Source organism: Chrysemys picta, chromosome 5, assembly GCF_011386835.1.
Source record: "Chrysemys picta bellii isolate R12L10 chromosome 5, ASM1138683v2, whole genome shotgun sequence".
In the NCBI taxonomy this organism is placed as follows: Eukaryota; Metazoa; Chordata; order Testudines; family Emydidae; genus Chrysemys; species Chrysemys picta.
Genome location: NC_088795.1, coordinates 54,958,526 through 54,981,037, shown reverse-complemented (window position 1 = coordinate 54,981,037; position 22,512 = coordinate 54,958,526). Strand labels below are relative to the sequence as shown.

The 22,512-nt window shown below is 38.7% G+C and overlaps 1 protein-coding gene across 4 annotated transcripts in view; it reads right to left on the bottom strand.

The window, feature by feature from the left end:
• Positions 1-1,468: 1,468 nt before the first annotated feature.
• USP38 (ubiquitin specific peptidase 38) overlaps positions 1,469-22,512 on the bottom strand; it is a 30,144-nt gene continuing 9,100 nt past the window's right edge. For 2 of the 4 annotated variants that reach the window (XM_005284312.5, XM_065596422.1), the window contains 8 exons: positions 21,911-22,040; positions 21,550-21,651; positions 19,502-19,660; positions 16,751-16,944; positions 15,924-16,017; positions 12,338-12,444; positions 9,715-11,077; positions 1,469-2,532 (listed from right to left, as the gene is read on the bottom strand). In XM_005284312.5, the coding sequence (XP_005284369.2) occupies positions 2,371-2,532; positions 9,715-11,077; positions 12,338-12,444; positions 15,924-16,017; positions 16,751-16,944; positions 19,502-19,660; positions 21,550-21,651; positions 21,911-22,040 (2,311 nt within the window). In that variant the 3' untranslated portion in view covers positions 1,469-2,370. Of the gene's footprint in view, positions 2,533-4,133; positions 4,195-9,714; positions 11,078-12,337; positions 12,445-15,923; positions 16,018-16,750; positions 16,945-19,501; positions 19,661-21,549; positions 21,652-21,910; positions 22,041-22,512 lie in introns of all 4 variants that reach the window. The other 2 variants (XM_065596421.1, XM_042850292.2) reach the window with 2 other exon arrangements.

The following is a 22,512-nucleotide window of genomic DNA, read 5'->3' as shown; positions in this document are numbered from 1 at the left end:
AAGGTCATGCATTTAGGGATTAACAAGAATTTTGGTTATAAATTGGGGACACATCAGTTGGAAGTAACAGAAGAAGGACCTCTGAGTATTGGTTGATCACAGGATGACTATGAGCCGCCAATGTGAGATGGCTGTTAAAAAAAGCTAATGCGGTCTTGGGATGCATCAGGGGAGGTATTTCCAATAAAGATAAGGAGGCGTTAGTACCGTTATACAAGGCACTGGTGAGACCTCATCTGGAATATTGTGTGCAGTTCTGGTCTCCCATGTTTAAGAAGGATGAATTCAAACGGGAACAGGTACAGAGAAGGATGATCCGAGGAATGGAAAACCTGTCTTATGAAAGGAGACTCAAAGAGCTTGGCTTGTTTAGCCTAACCAAAAGAAGGTGAGGGGAGATATGATTGCTCTTTATAAATATATCAGAGGGATAAATATCAGGGAGGGAGAGGAATTATTTAAGCTTAGTACCAATGTGGACACAAGAACAAATGGATATAAACTAGACATTAGGAAGGTTAGACTTGAAATTAGATGAAGGTTTCTAACCATTAGAGGAGTGAAGTTCTGGAACAGCCTTCCAAGGGGAGTAGTGGGGGCAAAAGACATATCTGGCTTCAAGACTAAGCTTGATAAGTTTATGGAGGGGATGGTATAATGGGATAGCCTAATTTTGGCAATTAATTGATCTTTGATTATTAGCAGGTAAATATGCCCAGTGGTCTGTGATGGGATGTTAGATGGGGTGGGATCTGAGTTACTACAGAGAATTCTTTCTTGGGTGCTGGCTGGTGAGTCTTGCCCCCATGCTCAGGGTTTAACTGATCGCCATATTTGGGGCCAGGAAAGAATTTTCCTCCAGGGCAGATTGGCAGAGGCCATGGGGGTTTTTCTCCTTCCTCTGCAGCATGGGGCACGGGGCACTTGCTGGAGGATTCTCTGCACCTTGAGGTCTTTAAACCACGATTTGAGGACTTCAATAACTCAGGCATAGGTTAGGGGTTTGTTATAGGAGTGGGTGGGTGAGATTCTGTGGCCTGCGTTGTGCAGGAGGTCGGACTAGATGATCATAATGGTCCCTTCTGACCTTAAAGTCTATGAATCAGCACAGCCAAAGAGTCAGTATGTCACTGGGATAAAGTGATCATCTTCAGATGTTCCTCGGAGAGGCTGGAAGTGCTCAAGAGGGACAAACTAAGTAACATCATTAGTGATTCTCTTCTAAGGCAAAGTTCCTATTGTTGGACAAGCATAAAGGAAAATAATCTGGATAGTGGGAAGTGCAGGCAGTCTGAGACACCTTAACCCATTTGGTAAGGATCAACTCAGCAGCTTTTTGGACAAAACAATTTACAACTCTGCAACTATGAGTCAGTGTTTATCATCAGCTTATTAATAATGTAGGCCAGAGAAGCTGCAATTCAAAAACCACCCCAACTGAACTGTAAATAATGGACAACATGAGAGGTTTAGAACCATCAGATTTTACTTCTGGAAAATCTAATAACTTTCCAAAAAAGTATTAATTTCTAATATTAACAAAACAATTTCTAACATTGTTCTTTAACTCTTCCACAGCCTCAGAAAGTTTTGTATTTAAGTTACAGTACTGCAAGGCACATACAGAACCTCCTCCTTTCAAATACAGAGCAGATATACTTCCTGAAATAATTTAAAAATCCTCAAAACAGTTAGAAATACTACAAATTTAGCAATTTCTAGTTAAAAACTTTGTTCCTACAAGACCATGCACATTTCTTGAAAATGATTTAGCAAACATGTATAAATGACTTTTTACAGTTTTACTCAAAATGCAAATATACTGAATCTGAATAACTTCTACCCTGGAAAGTACTGTAGCAGGTCACGTTTTAAAATTTAAGTTATTGCCTTCATTATAAGGGTGCATCCTCTCTGCCACCATTAAGATTTCCAGAACTTATGAAGGAAAAAATATGTATGCAATTATGCCCACCTGAAAGCATTCCACTGTTGAATAACTATTTCTCTTTTAAAAGATTATGAATGAACTCTCTCTTCCTTTATTCAGTGGATTGGGATGGTACAAACTGATTTAACTGCATTTATTAAATTTTATGCAGCATCATTACATATATTTTTTTTTCTCCTCTCTTTTTTGGCCAAGCACATCTTGCTATTAAAACAATAGGAATTTTAAGAGGTAGTTTTCTCCATGATGCACTTATTTATTTCAAATAAAACCAAAACAAACAAAATTAACATTTGTTTTCTGAACAAGGATTATGTCTCAAAAACAAAAGCTTGGTATGATATTGAAGCAGTTCAGTGGTTTAACAGTCCTAAGCAGCAGTGGGAGCTGTTTTGGAACCAATGTATTCTAGGTCTTCCTCAAAACACTAGTCTACCAATAGTACTGAATCCTCCCCCACCCCCGCCACCGGTCGGTCCACAGCTTCCTGGGGGATCATTGTCATCAAATCCATTGGGTCGAAAAGAGCACGAGGCCGAGGCTGCTTGTAGTGCTTGTGTTCGAGCACTAAGTTCTTGCTCCTGAAATTAAAGAATAGAGGCCGTTAAAAACTCCAAAATTGAAACTTATTGCATTTGTATCTAAACTGGTTTTAAAAGCCACTTCAGTAAGAACTAGGTACATAAACTAGGGAAAATAAGAAAACTATAAACCATACAACGGATTCTCTATTAAATTGTTTTACTTTTTTGTTTTCAACTTGCAGTGTGCCAGTATCCAGGGACTATTTCAGAAAGCGAAGCATTACAGAAGGCAAGCAAGGATAAGAGAATCTGGCCCTAAGTAACTAACAAACATGACTGAAGATAAATCTTGGTGAGATTGTCTTCGAGTTTAGAAGTATGGTACGAAGCCTGTCTTTTCACAGAAATTCTCATGTTCAAAAGCTAAATGAAACGCATTTGTTTTAGCTGCAACTGACACCTTTGACACTAAACCATTGCAGGATATTGGAATTGCACTGGCGCAAAAGGCAAAACACATGGATGATGTATTAGTGTCTATTCATTCAATATGGTTTATCCAAGTTTTTCTTAAGAGCTGTTGCATGGTAGCTCTGACAGCTCTATGATATTACAAATCTCATGCAGGCTGAGATGCTAAATCAGAGTAAGACTGGATATTGCAAAAAATAAAGAAATAAAATATCTAGGTTCCAGGGAACTTCCTTCTACCCAGCTACCGGGGCCACTAAGCATATCTTGCTAAAGCTGAGGGAATTCAGACAATTTCTTTTGCACGTCACCTAGACCCTTATAGTGCAAGAACATGGGACAGAGCCAATGATTAAAAAAACTCGGATCCCTTGTGTTACACCATCATATGAGACAGATGCAGTATATGTAATTTCTGTGATGCTTGTGCATGTTTAAATACTCGTACTGCCAAAAAATGCAGCCTTAAATTTGAAGCTATTTAACTCATTCCCTCATCATTAAACATGGACTGAATGGCCTACTTAATTCAGATTTACTTTGCTTTTGGAATTTGAAGGCAGTCACTTAATATCAGTAGGCAGAGTTTATGCTGGCTATGTCTGAGTGACAACAGTAAATTGTCTCCCAGTCACAGGACAAGAATGGAATCCAAAGTTAATGGGAAATATTAAATTCCACATAACTTCTAGCTAAAGTGTTATTGAGAGATACTAAAGGAATGGTTCCCACATGCTCTTGCTAGAGCCTTTGTTTTAATACAATTCAGTTGTAATTGGAGTTTCTCATTATTAGCTGTAAATTTACTATAGATTAGCTATCCAAACATTCAGAAGTAAATGTGCAACTCATTTAGATTGCAAAACTTCTAGGCTAGCCATGTGCTCTGCATTATATTATATACATTTATAACTAAGGATTTTTATTACAGCATTACGGCAGTCAACTGGAAGCATGGAGTTCCTATATAATTTGAGTTTGACATGTATATAATATAGCTGGTAGTTAAACTGCTCCAGCTAGGACAAAGATTCCTTCCTTCCCCCCCCAAAAAAACCCCAAAGCATCTGCTTAATGTAAACTGCTTGTGCAAGCAGGTTAACACTATGCCAAGTGTCGCATTAACTTTAAATCCTTTAATACATGTACAATGTAAGTTACAGTCATGAGAACCATAAATGACTGACTTTTTAAAAAATCTCATCCATAACATTGTATTGCAGGTATTTTCCTCCCTTCCCTCTGTGGCTGTGGAGGTAGAGGGGATAAAAAGAAAAGAGAAATTAGTGGTTTGTCATTTAGGGTGACCAGATGAGAGAAAGAAAACATCAGGACACCGGGGGGGGGGGGGGGGGGGGGTGAAGAAGGGAGGAGGTCCGCCACCGGAGCAAAAACCAAAACCAAAAACCCAGTGCTGCCGGCGGAGTGAAATATCGGGACAAATTGCATCCCGACCGGTCTTTTAGGGACAAACCTAAATATAAGGATGTCTGGTCACCCTATTGCCATTCCTATGCTACCAGTAAAATTGTGCCTTTACCACTAATGCTCTATCAGTGTATCATCAACAAAGTGTCTCTTTTTCACAGTGGTGTTTCTTGGGAAACACTATTGGCAGCAGCAGAGGTATGATGATCTCCTGCAGGACCATGAAGTGCATTGTGTATAGGGGACTCCCATACCAAACTGGAACCCCAGGACAGTGCACTGATTTTCAATGAAGAGTATAGTAGAGTTACAAGAAAGACTCCCACCAATGATCTTGGGAGATATTGTTTAGCAGCAACTACAACAGGGCAAACTAGTTCCATTCATGTTCATAGCTTAGTTACTACATCATGTGCTAAAAAACCTTTGGTACTATGTACGTAAGTAACATGTACATACTATAAAATTACCGTTTTAAAGAGGCACAAAACAAGTATTTGAACACTTATAGAGTACATCTATTAAAAAAATCCCTTCTAGTGTCATCAATGCTAAAAATAAAAACAGAAAAGTACTGTGTGGTTTCCAACAAAAACACTTCACTATGTCTTGGCAATTTTAAGTGTTTGTTTTCTTCTGTCAGGCAATCTATTGGCACAAAATTCTACATGTAAGAATGTTACAGCTTGAGAATAGAGCTCTATGTTGAGAGAGTCATCAATACATACTCCTCCTGCTTCCAGTGAGATAGACAATACAGAGAAACAAGTCTCATTAATGCAACTGTTCCCAGATTTTAATAATCCATGAGATTTTAGTGAAACACACTCAACTTACTTGCGTGCTTTCCTATTTAAAACTAACATATTAACATCCTATATCAAGTTAAGTACAAATAACTGCTTTCATTCCTCTTTCAGATAATCAGAAGCTAAGTTCCTAAGCAAACCTTTTAATTTTGAAGTAAGATCTCTCTTGCTAACATACTCAAAACATCAATTGGATTGAAATGGACAAGTTTGAACATTCACAGTTTAGAGGATAGTGAAGTGTTATCCTTCAATTCTTCTGTACACTGTCCTCTTGCCTACGCTGCTAAATTCAGTGTATTAGTTTGAGATGGATGGAAACTCAATATTGAAGAACGTGTTTTTGACAAGGAAAGGACATGATCTTGTCCTTAACAGGATACAACTTAATGAAAAAGCACAACTGAATATTGAGAGGTTGGAGTTTGAGTGAAGGATAAAAGAAAAGAGTAAAATAACCTCTAAAAATTTTAAAGACATGAAAAGAATACATTTGCTCTTTTTATTCCAAAGGGTAAGTTTCAAAAGAGCCATTAATATGGCTTCCATCTGTACACTACCAATCGTGTGCAAAACTGATAGTTTACATGCACCAAACTCCATTTGCATACAAACGCTGCTCAAAGTCATCATTTGGGTGATTGTCAAAATATGATTTTCATATACATTCACAATCTAGCCATCAGTTTATAGTAGTAGGTTTACAAAGAGCTTTCAGTGCCTGAAATTCTGTAGCATGGTTCAAAATCCCCACAGAAAGGATGCAACTCCTTATTAAATTAGTTTTTAGAGTAACCTGTAGGGTTCTATAAAATGTCAACCCTATTAAATTCTATAGAACTTAATAGCAAAGATCTCATGTTAATTCTGAAACAAAAATGAGTGTAAATGTAATGAAATTATTCAAGTGCTAATCATTTTAGCAAGAACATCCAGCTATTGGGTTTATCCCACAATCCTATACTGCCTCTCAAGACCTCTGCAGATAAGAAAACTGCCCTCATTCAGCTGCTCAAACCACCTGCTTCCCCTTCCGCCAAAATTTTATGATGCAGTTGTGTAGACAACACCAAAAAAATCTATGACATAGCAAAACTGAAAGTGTGGACAATGTCAAAAACCTACGAATTTAATACCAAATGAACAGCAGACTACGGTACTCAATATATTCATTTTCATAATTAAAAGCCTCTCTAAAGAAGCTACCACAGAGTTTCCACTCTGTCACACTGGAGTGCCAGAGTTTGGGACCACTGTGCCACAGAATACATAGGGGACAGATTAGATAGCTGGAAGTTTTCACTGAGATGGAAGCTAACAGAGCCATAGCAGTCTCACTCCACCAGGAGCAGTTTTACTTTCACACGGAAATCTCCAGTTACATAAAAATGTTATGGCTACAATATCTTAAAAGCCTGGAATTTGCAAGTGCTAAGGCCTGTGTTTTACTATATTACATCCTTGCACTTATTGCTGCAGTACGGCTTTGCTCCAGTAAAGGAGAAGTCTGGAGACCTGAGACTTAACTGAGTTGCAGTTTGTTCAGGAATTCTATGTCAACTTCCATAAATCTTGTAGAGGTTGTTAAATTATGATCTTTCTTGTTGTAAGATATTTTACTTTATATTGTGAACTCTACAGAGCAAGGACAGATTTGAGTCTCTGAAGCATCTAGCACACTTCTGGGCACTCAAAAGAAACATTGTGTGTTATCAAACTAGATCTGTACTAAAAATTGTAAAATTCATAGTTACATGTCAACAACAAAAAATCTTGGAACAAAATGTGTGGTTGGTCTGTTTTGTCAGAGTTAAACTATTTCCTATCCTTAATGTTATAAACCTTAAGAAAGCAAACTGCTTAATTGTGTCATCCTGCTACTGGGGCTGACAGTTGAACTGGATCTAATAGGAAAATACCTGAATGGGAGTGGGCAAAGGCCTTGTCCATCTACTGTGGCTGATATTTAGTGTTAGGACACACCTTTGCTTCCATTATTTTATGAAGCTCTCTTGGTAACCTGCTATGGTTAAGGGATTTTTTCCCTTTTTTTTCTGTTGGGTTAGAGAAGTTAGGACATGGAATTATAACGCAAAAGGACCCCGATTGTATTACAGTCAATAAATACTTGCCATTAGCCTCCTACTAATTTTCTTTCTTCCAAATGTAACTGTGTCAGGTACGGCTAGGAACCCAGACTAGAACAGTGGGCCTGTATTTCCAAAAGCTTTTAAAATATGTCTATGCAAGATCAAGATTTCCATTTTACCTACATATTACCCCAAGGTTCGGTTTTGGGACCCATTTTATTTAATCTATTTATAACTGACCTCGGAACCGATTGCAGGAGTAGGCTGGTAAAGTTTGCGGATGATACGAAGGTGGGAGGCGTTGTAAATTCGGAAGAGGATAGGGATATCCTGCAGGGAGACTTGAATGAGCTTGTGAATTGGAGTGTCAGAAATAGGATGAAATTTAATAGTGAAAAGTGTAAGGTGATGCATTTGGGGATGACCAATAACAATTTTAGTTACAAAATGGGGACGCATTGGTTAGAAGTAACGGAAGAGGAGAAGGACCTAGGGGTCCTTGTAGACCGCAGGATGACTATGAGTCGACAGTGTGACGTGGCGGTGAAAAAAGCCAATGCTGTCTTGGGATGCATTAGGCGAGGTATATCTAGTAGGGATAAGGAGGTCCTGCTTCCGTTGTACAAGGCGCTGGTGAGACCTCATTTGGAGTACTGTGTGCAGTTCTGGTCTCCCATGTTTAAAAAAGATGAACTCAAACTGGAACGGGTGCAGAGAAGGGCCACTAGGATGATCAGAGGAATGGAAAACCTGTCGTATGAAAGGAGACTAGAGGAGCTTGGGTTGTTTAGTCTGACAAAGCGAAGGCTGAGGGGGGATATGATTGCTATCTTTAAATATATTAGAGGGATTAATACAAGGGAGGGAGATGAATTATTCCAGCTTAGTACTAACGTGGATACGAGAACGAATGGATATAAACTGGCCGTGGGGAAGTTCAGGCTTGAAATTAGACGAAGGTTTCTGACCGTCAGAGGGGTGAAATATTGGAACGGCCTTCCGAGGGAAACGGTGGGGGCGAGGGACTTGTCTGGCTTTAAGATTAAGTTAGATAAGTTTATGGAGGGAATGGTTTAATGGTAAAACATAGTTGTCAAGGAAAACCAAGCAATGGTAGGTAAATAGCATAATGGCTAAAAGGGGTCAGGATGGAGACTCTTGCCTATATGCTCGGGGTCTTACTGATCGCCATATTTGGGGTCGGGAAGGAATTTTCCTCCAGGGCAGATTGGCTGAGCCTCTGGAGGTTTTTCGCCTTCCTCCGCAGCATGGGGCAGGGATCTCTAGCAGGAGGGTCTCTGCCGATTGAGGTCACTAATAACAGGATTGGGGACTTCAGCAGCAGAGTCCAGGGAAGGGGCGGGGACGGTTTTATGGCCTGCAGCGTGCAGGGGGTCAGACCAGATGATCATAATGGTCCCTTCTGACCTTAAAGTCTATGAGTCTATGAGTCTATATTGTTACTATGCAGATATAACTTACTATTCAGTAAGTACCAATTATGGATTTACCGTCATCGAGATTTTATTTTCCTTACTGTTGTGAAACAAATTAAAGGAGAGAGAAAGGTAAACAGATTGATGGAAGAAGGCATGACAATCTTGATTCAAAAGTGTCACAGCTGCCTGAGATATAGTTGGTAAGACATTTAGAAGCTTATATTCTACTCCTCTGTGCTTACTGAGCAGACAACAATCAGCATGTAAACAAAGACTGTCAATTTGTGGTAATGCTTTACCACACAAAGTTTTGAAAATAGCAAGCTAAGAATAGGTTACAACATAAACCCACAATTCTCTTCAGCACCTGGAGGTACCATAATAGTTCTTCACAGTGAGGTTTAGTTGTACTTTTCCAATTTCAGTTTAGGTTTGATAGGCAGGATTATACTAAAATAATTTAACACACTGTAAAAAGGGTATAAATAATAAAACCTTACCGTACTATACAAGTAGTCAGTGAACCCCAAAAAAACAGTGGTTCTGAAATGCTCTAGCATGGACCATATTTACTGGTATCACAAATATTTCCCTAACTTTCCTATGTAATATATTTTTAGCTTCTTTTAATGCAATTTAGCAGGTAGCAATAAAAAGAACCAGCACTTTTTGATCATCCAATCCTGGATTGATTATCACTGGTCAAAGGACAGTTTGAGAACCTCTGCCCTAGAAATACAGAACGAGGTTAAAACATGCAAGTTCTTCATATAAAACATATTTCACATAATGCTGTGCACTGGTAAATTTGATTAAAATTTTACTACTTAATCCATCAGTTGCTAGCGCATCAGGGTAGCAGGATTTATGAGCTATAAGATTTTGAGATTAATCCCCAGAATGTTTAGAAGTAACCATTTTAGAAACAGCAAGCAAGTTGATCCACATTTGCCAGTCCTCAGGAGACTGCCACTCTTCACATTAGTTATGTTCTCATCTTACCTGTAAATACAGTTTATTATCTTTTGTAATAGCATCCATAAGCTCTTTCTGCAGAGGAGGGTCTCCGTTCACCCAGAGTCCATTTGCTGAATTGGTATTGAAACCATTACTACAATTCTGTTTTTTGTACAACAGCACATAAGCAGTGTCCTTTGGAAACCTACTGGTAATTTTCTGGACAGACTGAAATGAGGTAAACGTCACTCTGCTGTCATTAAATAGAAACCACTCTTTTGACATCTCATTAGCGTCCAGGTCATTTTCTATAACTGCATGGGAAATCTCCCCTGTCAACAAGCTGCCGTGGGAAGCTAAAGCCATAGTTTTTGATTGATGGCACAGCCCTAAGGAGGGCCCTGAACCAGTGATATTTCTGGCATAAGAATAATAATGCCCACTTTCAGAGGATATACCAGAGTGCACCACAACAGAGCTTAATACATAGGGTACCAATTCTGGGCAGCACACTTCTTCCGCACCCGAGGGCTTCAGTTTTTTAGCAAGATTTTCTCCAGTGTCAGAGAATTCAACATCCACAGACCAGCCCCTTGATACTACACCTAAAGAGGATGCAGTTCTTTTGACTGGTAATTCCAAAATAAGTGGTAGACACACATTGTCCAGGATTTTGCGCCTTATATGACACTTTGGATCATATGAAAATCTGAGGAGAGTGAGAATGAGGTATTCAGGTTCCTCCAGGATTTGCATAATTTTCTCTGCGTTCTGTAGAGAGGCACATTTTTCACAATAATACTTGTTGTCTCCATTTAGAATCTCAGGTGCCAGAAAATAATTCAGTAAGTCAGTAACTGAGGGAGTATTTTCACTTACTGGCTTCTGAGACACATTCTTACTATCCTGAACTTTGTTCAGATCAGAATCTGTAATATTCTCAGAGCTCAACTCAGCAGGAAGAAGGTCTTTCAGAATTCCTTCATTCATAACTGTTTCACAGCCATCACTTACTGCCAGAGATGTATCAAGTGCTGATTCTTCGACAGGACGGGATGCTACAATACTAGTTCGCACCATGCAGTCATCTTTCACTTCAGAAGAATGTGTTATGCTTCGCATGTCAACATTTTCCAAGGAAGCGGGAGGACAAAATGCCAGCGATAGATCCGTGAAGGCTTCTTCTTTTTGAGAAGTACTTTTGCAGTTCAAACAGCATATACTGGTCTGTAGTTTCCCTCCAAACATTCTCTGTATCAATGTTCTTTCTTCACCTCCTGTGCAAGGTTCCTCAGTAAACACTTGTGCCTTGTTGGCAGTTTCCTGTGCCAAGGACTCGTCACTCATCGTATTCTCAGATGGCTTTGCTGAAGACAAAGCTTTCAAGGTTCTCTCTTCTTCATGCAGTCTGGAAAAAAAAAATCCAACAGATGCATTGTTTCCAAACATATTTCTGAAAGTCATTTTATATACCTCTTAGGATTTTTTCCCTCATCTATACTAAACAATCTACCGTAGAATAAAAGAAGCTTGGCTAGATGTTGCTTAAATTATGAACATTTTTGTCAATGCCACCAGAAAAGCAAACACATTATGTCCATTACAGCACAACTCTGTATGGAGATAGTTTTGTCTGAGAATTGGAATCCGAAAGTACGTACTCATGTCAGCAATTCTAATCAAAAGACAAGCTATTTGTTATTTATTTTAATATACATCATTCTGATTGAATGGCTCTGTACTTCTGATTCAGTAAGAAAGCTAAAAAATCTATTATTTATAGTGTTATATGGCACGCATAGCATTTCCATGGCTACGAAGTTGATCCCATTCCCAAGAAACAAAGTTAAAATGAAAAAGGAGAGACATGGAGGGCCATAGGGGGCCCTTTGGGAACACTGTACTGCATATCTGGAGCAGTTTCCCCACAAAGTGAGAGGCAAGTATCTCTGCCTAAGTATCTCTGCCTGATTCTGAGGAGAGATTTGAATCCACAACACCTACCTCTCAGATGAGTACTTAATCTACAGTGCATAGAGCTGTTCTCACTCCCTCTTTTTGGCCCAATGAGCATTCAAGTGTTTATACAAAGGTTAAGCTTCAACAGGGAAACAGAGGCCAACCCAAGAATAGCCTTATCCTTGAGGTCAGGGTGCTCACCTGGCAGTGAGGAGATCCGAATTCAAATCCCTGTTCCAGAGTGGGGACTCAAACCTGGATCTCCCACTCCCCAGACAAGTGTCCCAACCACTGGTCTCAAGGGGGATAGATGGAAACGTACATGTTTGCTGTCCCTGAAAAACTTTCCCTGGGCCAAAACTATTAGGCCAAATTCACAAACAGTTGAGAGTCAACCAAAACTATTTTTTGAACACACACACACACACACACACACACACACACACAAAATGTCTCTGAAAAATTTCACCCACCTCAACTCACAACATCTATGAGGTAGGTAGGTAGGTATCCAGATTTACAATGGATACACTGAGGCACAAAAGTTAAGGGGTACACACATTATGCATCACTTAAGCAACAGAGTCAGGAACAGGACCCAGAAATCTTGACTCCCCATCTTGCAATGTAATCATCAGATGACCACTCAATTAAAAAATTAAGCATTCTACAAACCTAAAGATTACCATTAAGTTAATCATTACTGTACCTGTCTAGCAGAAACCTGAGATATTCTGAGCAGTCTTGCTGGGATCTAGGAGTAAACCATGGTGGCCTGGAAGCCTCAAAGAAAATCCGAGGCGCATATGCCTCTCTCTGTCGGCAGTAATAAAAAAAACAATAAGGCAATATATACAAGTCTTACTAAATAACTTGGCTAAATTGTCTCATCACCTTTCTGACATCTGAACTTTGACTCCTTTTAAAAGAATTGAAGAGTATTTAACGTATGGAACACAACATTTCTTTAAAAAAAGAACTAGGGCTGTCAAGCGACTAAAAAAATTCATCGCATGATTAATCACAGTGTTAAACAATAAGAGAATAACATTTATTTAAAACAGTTTTGGATATTTTCTACATTTTCAAATATATTGATTTCAATTGCAACACAGAATACAAAGTGTACAGTGCTCACTTTATATTTATTTTGATTACAAATATTTGCATTGTAAAAACAAAAATTATATTTTTCAATTCACCTCATACAAGTACTGTAGTGCAATCTCTATCATGAAAGTTGAACTTACAAATGTAAAATTATGTACAAAAAAATAACTGCATTCAAAAATAAAATGTAAAACTTCAGAGCCTACAAGTCCACTCAGTCCTACTTCTTGTTCAGCAAGTCACTCAGACAACAAGTTTGTTTACATTTGCAGGCGATAATGCTGCCTGCTTCTTGTTTACAGTATCACCTGAATGTAAGAACAGGCATTTGCATGGCACTGTTGTAGCCGGCGTCGCAAGATATTTATGTGCGAAATGCACTAAAGATTCATATGTTCCTTCATGCTTCAACCACCATTCCCGGAGACATTCGTCCATGGGGATAACGGGTTCTGCTCGACAACCATCCAAAGCAGTGCAAGCCGCTGTATGTTTATTTTCATCATCTGATTCAGATGCCACTAGGGTGACCAGATAGCAAGCGTGAAAAATCGGGACGGGGTGGAGGGGTAATAGGAGTCTATGTAAGAAAAAGCCCCAAATATTGGGAATGTCCCTATAAAATCGGGACATCTGGTCACCCTAGATGCCACCAGCAGAAGGTTGATTTTCTTTTGTGGTGGTTTGGGTTCTGTAGTTTCTGCATCGGTGTTGCTCTTCTAAGACTTCTGAAAACATGCTCTACACTTCGTCCCTCTCAGATTTTGGAAGGCACTTCAGATTCTTAAATTTTGGGTCGAGTGCTGTAGCTATCTTTAGAAATCTCACATTGGTACCTTCTTTGTGTTTTGTGAAATCTGCAGTGAAAGTGTTCTTAAAACGAACATGTGCTAGATCATCATCAAAGACAGCTATAACAGGAAATATATGGCAGAATGCGGGTAAAACAGATTAGCAGACATACAATTCTCCCCCAAGGAGTTCAGTCACAAATTTAATTAATGCATTTTTTTTTTAAACGAGTGTCATCAGCATGGAAGCATGTTCTCTGAAATAGTGGCCGAAGCACAAAGCGGCATATGAATGTTTAGTATAATTGGCAGGCAAATACCTTGCAATGCTGGCTACAAAAGTGCAATGTAAACACCTGTTCTCACTTTCAGGGGACATTGTAAATAAGAAGCAGGCAGCTCGGTAAATGTAAACAAGCTTGTTTGTCTTAGCAATTGGCTGAACAATAGGTAGGACTGAGTGGACTCGTAGGCTCTAAATTTTACAGTTTTGTTTTTGAGTGCAGTTATGTAACAAAAAAAATGTGTAAGTTGCACTTACAGGATAAAGAGGTTGTACTACAGCAGTGTTTTTCAAAGTTTGGGTCGCGACCTAGTACTGGGTCGCAGCATGTAAGAGACTTGCTCAGCGACCCAGCAGCTCTGGTCAGCACTGCCAACCGGGATGTTAAAAGTCCTGTTGGCGGTGTTGCCCGGCTAAGGCAGGCTAGTGCCTACCTGCTCAGACACCACGCTTCCCCCCTGGAAGCAGCCAGCAGCGGGTTCAACTTCTAGGTGGGGGGCCATGGGGCTCTGCGTGCTGCTCTTGCCCCAACTCAGCACTCCCATTAGCTGGTCCCTGGCCAATGAGAGCTGGGGGGGAGGGGGCGGTGCCTGTAGGCGAGAGCTGCGCGGAGCCACTTACACGCCTCCACCTAGGAGCCAGACTTGCTGCTGGCCACTTCTGGAGCGCAGCATGATTTGTGGTGCCAGGACAGGCAGGAAGCCTGCCTCTGCACCCCGGCTGCACCGCTGACCGGGAGTCACCGGAGGTAAATCCGTGCCCCAATCCCCCACCCCAACTCAGAACCCCTTCCTGCACCACAAACGTCTTATCTCCAGCCCCACCCCAACACCGTGCCCCAGCCCAGAGCCCCCTCCTACACTCCAAACGCCTCATCCGCAGCTCTGTTGGGTTATGGGCATAAATTTTCTTCAACTGGGTCCCCAGAAAAAAAAAGTTTGGAAACCACTGCACTACAGTACTTGTATGAGGTGAATTGAAAAATACTCTTTTGTTTGCCATTTTTACAGTGCAAATATTTATAATCAAAAATATAAAGTGAGCACTGTCAACTTTTTATACTGTTGTAATTGCAATCAATATATTTGATAATGAAAAACATCAAAAATATTTAATAAATTTCAATTGGTGTTCTATTTTTAACAGGGAGAATAAAACTGCAATTAATCGGTTATTTTTTTAATTAAGATTTTTTTTAGTTAATCACAAGTTAACTGATTAATCGACAGCCCTAAAAAGAACTAATTTTGTATAGTAGGGGAAAAGGCAAATAGTTCATGAATACTACAGAACTGCCTTTAGTACAAAAATCAAAGTTCAATCATAGGCTCTTTATAGGTCAAAAAAAGTTACAACTAAATATTTAATGTTCTACTGTTTGCACTTTGCATGAAAAAACTATTGAATAAGACTAAAGAGATTATACATCTTAGCCCTATACTTTAAGCTTTTCACCATTAATAAGTTTGCAGTACATTTCATCCATGCTTCAGGACAAAAAGACATGTTCCTCCTTTCTTTTGCTATTTATCTTAATGTGCTTTTTAAATTAAGTTTAACTATATAAGTGGCAGAAAGAATATAGCTATTTTCTTCTCTTATATCTCGTTACTCTATTAGAAAAGTCATTTGCTGCAAAAAAAATTACAAAGTTTCTTTAAAAATTCACCTGCAAGAGAATTTAAAGAAGATAATCACAAATTTGCATTGCATAGGGCCTTAGATTTTACTTATGCAAGCTACGTTACCCAGTTTGAATGTTTAAAATCATTCAGGGTCTATTTTTATGGTTACAGTTTCTTAAGATACACCTTCTTAAGCCTCATCTCACCTCAAAAAGATTGCCACAATGAAATTTCCCTGACTGAGGAAAAGAACATATAGGCTTCCTTGAGCATATCAATAATATTTGTTCATTTGGTGGCACTGGGTACTAAGAGATAGAGGTAATTTACACTCATTCTCCTCGCAGGTCTCAGTATCACATCTATACATCAAGACAAACCCTGATCTCTCCCAGTCCAAGCACCGCCTCTGCACCATCAAGCCTGGTCAGTCTTGAGTATTACAGCTAGTCTTAAAAAAAGCAGATGAAGTTGACCAACACATACCTGAGTATGAGCCAAAAATGCAAAGAGATGCTGTAATTTTCTCATTAGTGAATTGCACCCATTTAGATTCAAAGATAATACATGTCTCCTGAAACTGAATGGACAAAGACAAGAATTTGTTTCCATATTAGAGTTTTAAAAATGACAGCAACAAAGTATCATTCATGCAAGGAGGATGGAATTAATTTGACAAAGAAGAGCAAAATATATTAACACCTGCTTAAATGCTCAGTGGTTGTTTCTCTAAGAATTGTGTTTTTTAAATAAAAAAAAGAACTCTAGAACAAGAGTTGACCTCTTGCAAAGCTGTTTAAATAAATAAAAAAAAAAGGTTTAAGAATGGAGGAGCACACAAAAAGCATTAAAGCAGACAAAGTATTATAGTTAGTCTCAACATTTAATAGAGTACCACAAATAACTTCAACACTGCAGGAGGGAAAAAGACTTCTCTTGGGCAATATTGCAGCCCTAACTTAATTTTAGATACTGATGAAACTGATGAGTACCAACTAAACTGCTACTAAACAGGGTGCATCACTACAATTTTTTACTAACACTTCTCTCAAATGAACATAAAATATGTAATTTAGTTTTAGGACCACCAAAATTGTAGGCTGGAAGAACTGTATTTTAACACTCTTTCCTATATGTTCACACTCAGTACACGATTAGCTATTAAATGCAGGGAACTCCTATAAGGTTTTATTAGGAAATATGTAGCACAGGACAGTTTTAATCATTTTGTCTTTCACAAAATGTAATGTGGATTAATTTGTAATAGATACAGTTTATTAAAAGGCCGATGGAATATTAAGGTTTACACTTACTCTGTGGCCATAAAAAGTGCCTGAATAACACTGTTCATATAACATGTATTTCCTAGGTTAACTAGACCCGTTTTCCCAGTTTCAGATTTTCCAGACAGTCTAGACAAACAAGATGGCAACGAACTGGATTGAGAAGTCCAGGCACTTTGATTGAGAATCAACTTAATCTTTTCTTCACTGGGTTTGGGCAATTCCTACAAGAGAGAAACATATTTAAACACCATTGGCAGTATGTTTCTTTGTTTTTACAACACACACTTCACCCAGCAACAGTCTTCTATATATTCCCCTTTCCTGCCATTTTGCATTCCCCCCTCCGGCTCTGGTCACCTGGTAGCCTAGAAGAAGCCATACAGTTTCCTTTGAAACTACTGACAATACGATTGTTTGGCCAGTCATCAAAGGCTCATGCTGAGTGGCATGGCCAACATGAACTCCTCCTGAAGGAGAATTCTGTCAACTCTAATGACACTGCAGACCCATAGCTTTGGAGGTCACCTTTCATCTGTATTCTCCTGCTCTCTCTCTGCCACCAAAAATTGCCTCTTAAGTGTCATGTTAATAGCATAACAGAACATACTCTGTTCTGCCAAATTAGAATCCCAGACGCAAATGAACGAAACTAAAAAACACCCCAAGTGTAAGACTGTGGATTTTTTCTCTCAAAACAGGAAGGAATATGTCCATACATACTTATTTATTAATTGCAGAGGTGTCAACACAAATTATATCTGAAAGTGGTTTCTACCAACATACTTAAATACATCATTTGTATTGTACACTTTACATCAAAAACATGAAAACATACAGAATTTTAAAGTAAAGACCACATACCAATGATCTACCCACAGAAGCATCCACATTGAAGAGTCTTAGACAAGTGTCCAAGGTATTTTGCCTTTTTTTTTTTTTTGGTTAACTAGAGATTAATCAGCATACACTCCTCCCTTGTCCTACAATTAACCTCAAAGGTTTGACAGACACTGCCCTCATATCAGCAAAGAAACCCACTTGCCAATGAGGAACTTCCTCTCCTTGCACACTCATTCTTCCTTCATTAAGTAGCTCCCTTTTTCTTCAGCCAACGGTCACTGCTTTCCTGACCTCTTTAGGGCCTACTTAGTATTTCAACTCAATTCCCCATATTCGAGAGACAATGCCCTGTTTAATCGCATTCTGTATCTTCCTGTAGACACTAGCAGATTGCAATGCTTCTTTTCAGTACCATGAGTAACCCAAGTTGAGTAACTGGGTTAAACTGGATCGCAACAATGGCATTTCACCTGGCTGGTGAACACAAAAAACCCTACTTGGGCATGTTTGTGTCCCTCAGGGGAAAATAAATAAATAAAATATGCCAGCAGTATGTTTCACCATCTAACATACCAGAAGTGAATACAAACTGAGGCATGACTATGAAAGAGTGAAGTCACTCTCCCCCAACACCTCATCCAACCAAGCACTTTCAGCCAATTTTAATAGCAAAAAATGCTCAAATTAGACTCTGGAGATTCCATTTGATAATTTAAAGTTGTTCAATCTGTTGATTTAGAGCCAGTTTGCTGACTTTGGTTTAAATTTAAGTCACTGTTTCTGTAAAGAAAAGTTTGAGAATGGCATGGAGATGGCACACTCAGCTCTTTGCACAATGTTGCTGAACTTAAACACCTTAACAATAACTGGGTACTAAGTGAGCTCTGGAGGCAGAGCAGTTTCTCGTTCCCACCTGGAGGATAATTCATTTAAACATACAACATCAACACAGGGGGAAAGTGTTTGCACATACAAAAGGGAAAGGATTCAATGGAATCATAGCCTCAACCTAGATTTCCTTCTAATAAAATAAATTAGAAAAAGGCATATCTAATTGGTGTTTCCTATCCCCTGCAAGTACAGGATGCAGTCCCCATAAGAGAAGAAATATCAGATTCCGGATTTAAAAAACAAAAACCACTAAAACCCCAATCCATTCTGTCTTGAAGGGCAACTGTCTCTGTGTGCTGAAGATGGGGTTGTATTAGAGAGTTATAATAAATAGCAGCATTGGAGACTTGAGACTCCCAGTTTTGTAGCTCTTCCATATGAGCTTGCAATGAGATGCTCAACACTGACATTGGAACAAGAGTGTAGAGGTGGTTAAGTGAACCAGAAGAAATTAAATAAGCAGATAAAGATTTTCAAAAATAGGAGTTCAAAAATAACCTGAAGTTTAACACCTGTGTCTTAATTACTTCATATCTTACGGCCATTTTTATTTAAAACAATTATTAGCACACAATGCTCAAGACAGAATTTTCCCTGTACAAATACATCTGCAGGTCATATACTAATACCGAGCTCAGCAACTTGTCAGAAGTGGTGTGCCGAGTCTTCATTTATTCACTCTAATTTAAGGTTTTGCATGCCAGTAATACATCTTAAAGTTGAAGGTCTCTTTCTATAAGTCTATAATATATAACTAAACTATTGTTGTATGTAAAGTAAATAAGGTTTTAAAAATGTTTAAGCAGCTTCATTTAAAATTAAATTAAAATGTAGAGCCCCCCAGACCGGTGGCCAGGACCCGGGCAGTGTGAGTGCCACTGAAAAATCAGCTCACGTGCCGCCTTTGGCACGCGTGCCATAGGTTGCCTACCCCTGTACTAATAATTACTTTCATCTTTACTAGTGCTCTACAATCAATACTTAACTATTAGATCAAAGGTTTCATATCTCAGAGAAAGCATTCCCTTAGCATTCGCATTACAATACCTTAATAGCTTCCAGAATAGGTTCATAGAGTTCTGGAAATCCCGAATAATGATACATCATACAGTGTATCAACTCAGTCAGCTGCACTAGGAAAGCTGCACTGGAGGGCAAGCCATTGTTTTTAAAGGAGTGAACCAAGTTGACCACATGTGGAACAAGCTACACAAACAAAACAAAACAAAAAAGAAAATGAGTTACAACAATTGCAGCTCCTATTTTGGATCTTCAAGAAAAGAACTTTTACTATTCAATACATTAGATCGGGGTCAGCAACCGTTCAGAAGTGGTGTGCTGAGTTTTCATTTATTCACTCTAATTCAGTGGTTCCCAAACTTTAATAACCTGTGAACCCCTTTCATTAAAATGTCAAGTCTCGCGAACCCCCTCCTAAAAATGAGTATTTCCAGGGATTTTCTCCTTTATTACCTGCGTATAAATTATAAAAACAATGATCTTGGAAATATAAAATTTGTTTTATGACATGTTTATTACACACTATTTACTACTTATTATTTATCATTACAGTATTTTTATTACATACAGCTTGTATCACTTTGAATAAGCCTGTTATAAGACAAGGCTCCTATGTTCAAGGAGTATCAGATGTGAAAGAATGAAGGTATTCAACAAGCCAACTCAAAGAGTTCCTCCTACACAAGCATTCAGGTCTTGAGCAGTCCAGGCAAACAATGCACATTTCAACAAAGCTTAAACTTGTTCTTCATAATAATTTTAAAAACAATACTAGCTGCCTATTTAATTTTAAAAACAGCAAAAAATATCCACCTCCCTTTCCATTTCTTATAAGGACTCTTGAAGTTTAAATCTCCTCAGTGTGATAAATATGCTTGCTTGGAGCTGCTTAGCTCTTGGAAGTCCAGGGGCTCCGGGCTGCTGGCCCCAGGCTGCCCGGGGTCCCTAGGGACAGCTCTTTCTGCCATTAGGGAATTTTTTCCCCAAGCACCCCCAGGGGTTCACAAACCCCAGTTTGGGAACCACTGCTCTAATTTAAGGTTTCGCGTGCCAGTAATACATCTTAACGTTTTTAGAAGGTCTCTTTCTATAAGTCTATACTATATAAAGAAACATATTGTTGTATGTAAAGTAAATAAGGTTTTTAAAATGTTTAAGAAGCTTCATTTAAAATTAAATTAAAATGTAGAGCCCCCCAGACCGGTGGCCAGGATCCGGGCAGTGAGAGTGCCACTGAAAAGTCAGCTCGCATGCTGCCTTTGGCACTCATGCCATAGGATGCCTACCCCTGCATTAGATAGCTGGAAAATATTCATCAGAAAAAATACACACTATTCTATCCCAGCCCACCCAACATTTTTAAACGGTATTGTTTAGTCTTCAGTCTCCTCTTACGCACATTTGTTTCAAGTTTTGAAGCTTTAAAAGCAGGCATTCTGGAGCATCTCCACATCTGAGGTAACCATTTTATCAATAAAAAAGATTAATCTTTAGGCTATATTTTAAAATGTTATTTTTTGAACGATGAATATATCTATGATCTTACGGGTATTATTTTTTTGCATGGTCATTCTTATTCTGTTTTCCACCTATATGTATCCTACATCTCAATCATTTTAGTAAACGGGAGTTTTTACTACTTTTTAAGTCTGGGGCTGCTATCCATGGTTAGTCAAGGATGATACAATTGGAAGTAAAGTCTGGACTTTCTCCCCTCCCACCCTTCCTTCAACATCATCGTTTACCAATCACTGGAGTCCAAATTCTGCCCGAATCAGTCATACCACTTAAGAAAAAGGTGACAAAAGAGTAGCTAAGAACAGAGTTTGGTCTGCAGATTCTTTATGCACATGGCAGTAAAAACCTTACATGAATCACAGATTGAGTTTTCAGGGCCAGAAGTTATAAAACCTGTTGACTTGTGAACAGAATAAATTTTGTCCAAAAGCACTGAAATAAACATGAAACCCTAATCACCAATTTTACAGTCATTTCCATTTAGAACCACACCATAAATATTACATGTGGCCCACTTTAACAAACCAGCTGAAGACACTCACAATTTAATAACTTACCAAGTGAAAAGCCTCTGGAGAATGCTGAAAACTAAGCAACATGTGAGAAAGGACAGCCAGAGCACCAGGCCTCACAAGCGGAAACCAAAGTCGATTAAAAACCTTAAATAAAACAAATCAGACATTTACTCGAGCAAGTCTAAAAAAAATGAAGACTCTTAAAATAAGCAGAAATAGCTTCCAGGTTTACAAAGAATATTTTGAATAAGACAGGTTTGCTATGCTACAACGAACATCTACAAGAGACATTTATACTCTACTACACTGGATATAAAGGCATAATATATTGTGGCACAAGGCATGCTCTGCAGCTGCACAGAAATTAAACAAATCCCCATCACAGCATTATTATCCCACATACCAGTTCTATCTTAAGTAGAGTAACATCGATGAGAATAGTGAATTTCTGGACTGCAGCTAGTCCTTTCAGCAACGCAATCACCCATGTCTCCACATGCTGAGCCAGGGGCCAGGACAGCCAGTCTATCATTCTGAATGGTGAAGCAAAAGGACAAAAACACATTAAGGATATTTCAACTGTTTTTCTGATCTCAGGTATTCTACATACATTTATATTACTTATTTAATCACATGAGTTACACAAGGGTCTAAATGAAGCAAGTTGGGGGTTAAAAAAAGACAAGATCAACTCCCTATTTAGCTACATGAGGAACTATGCATTTTTAAAATATGCACATTAAATTGTAAATTTGACATCTAATTATGAACATAGCTTTTGCAAAAAAAAAAAAAAAAAAAAATCCTGTTAGCATAATGATCTCAGTCACTTTGTGGTTGAAGTTCTCTTAGAGAGAAAAGAAAGCAAACTGATTATACTGGGGGAACCATTCTCTTCCAACTTAATACTGAGGCTACATCTACACATATGGTGGCACACAGAGTTCAGGCATTATACACGTAGCTACATGCTGCAATGGAAAACAGGCTGTGCCATATTTGCCA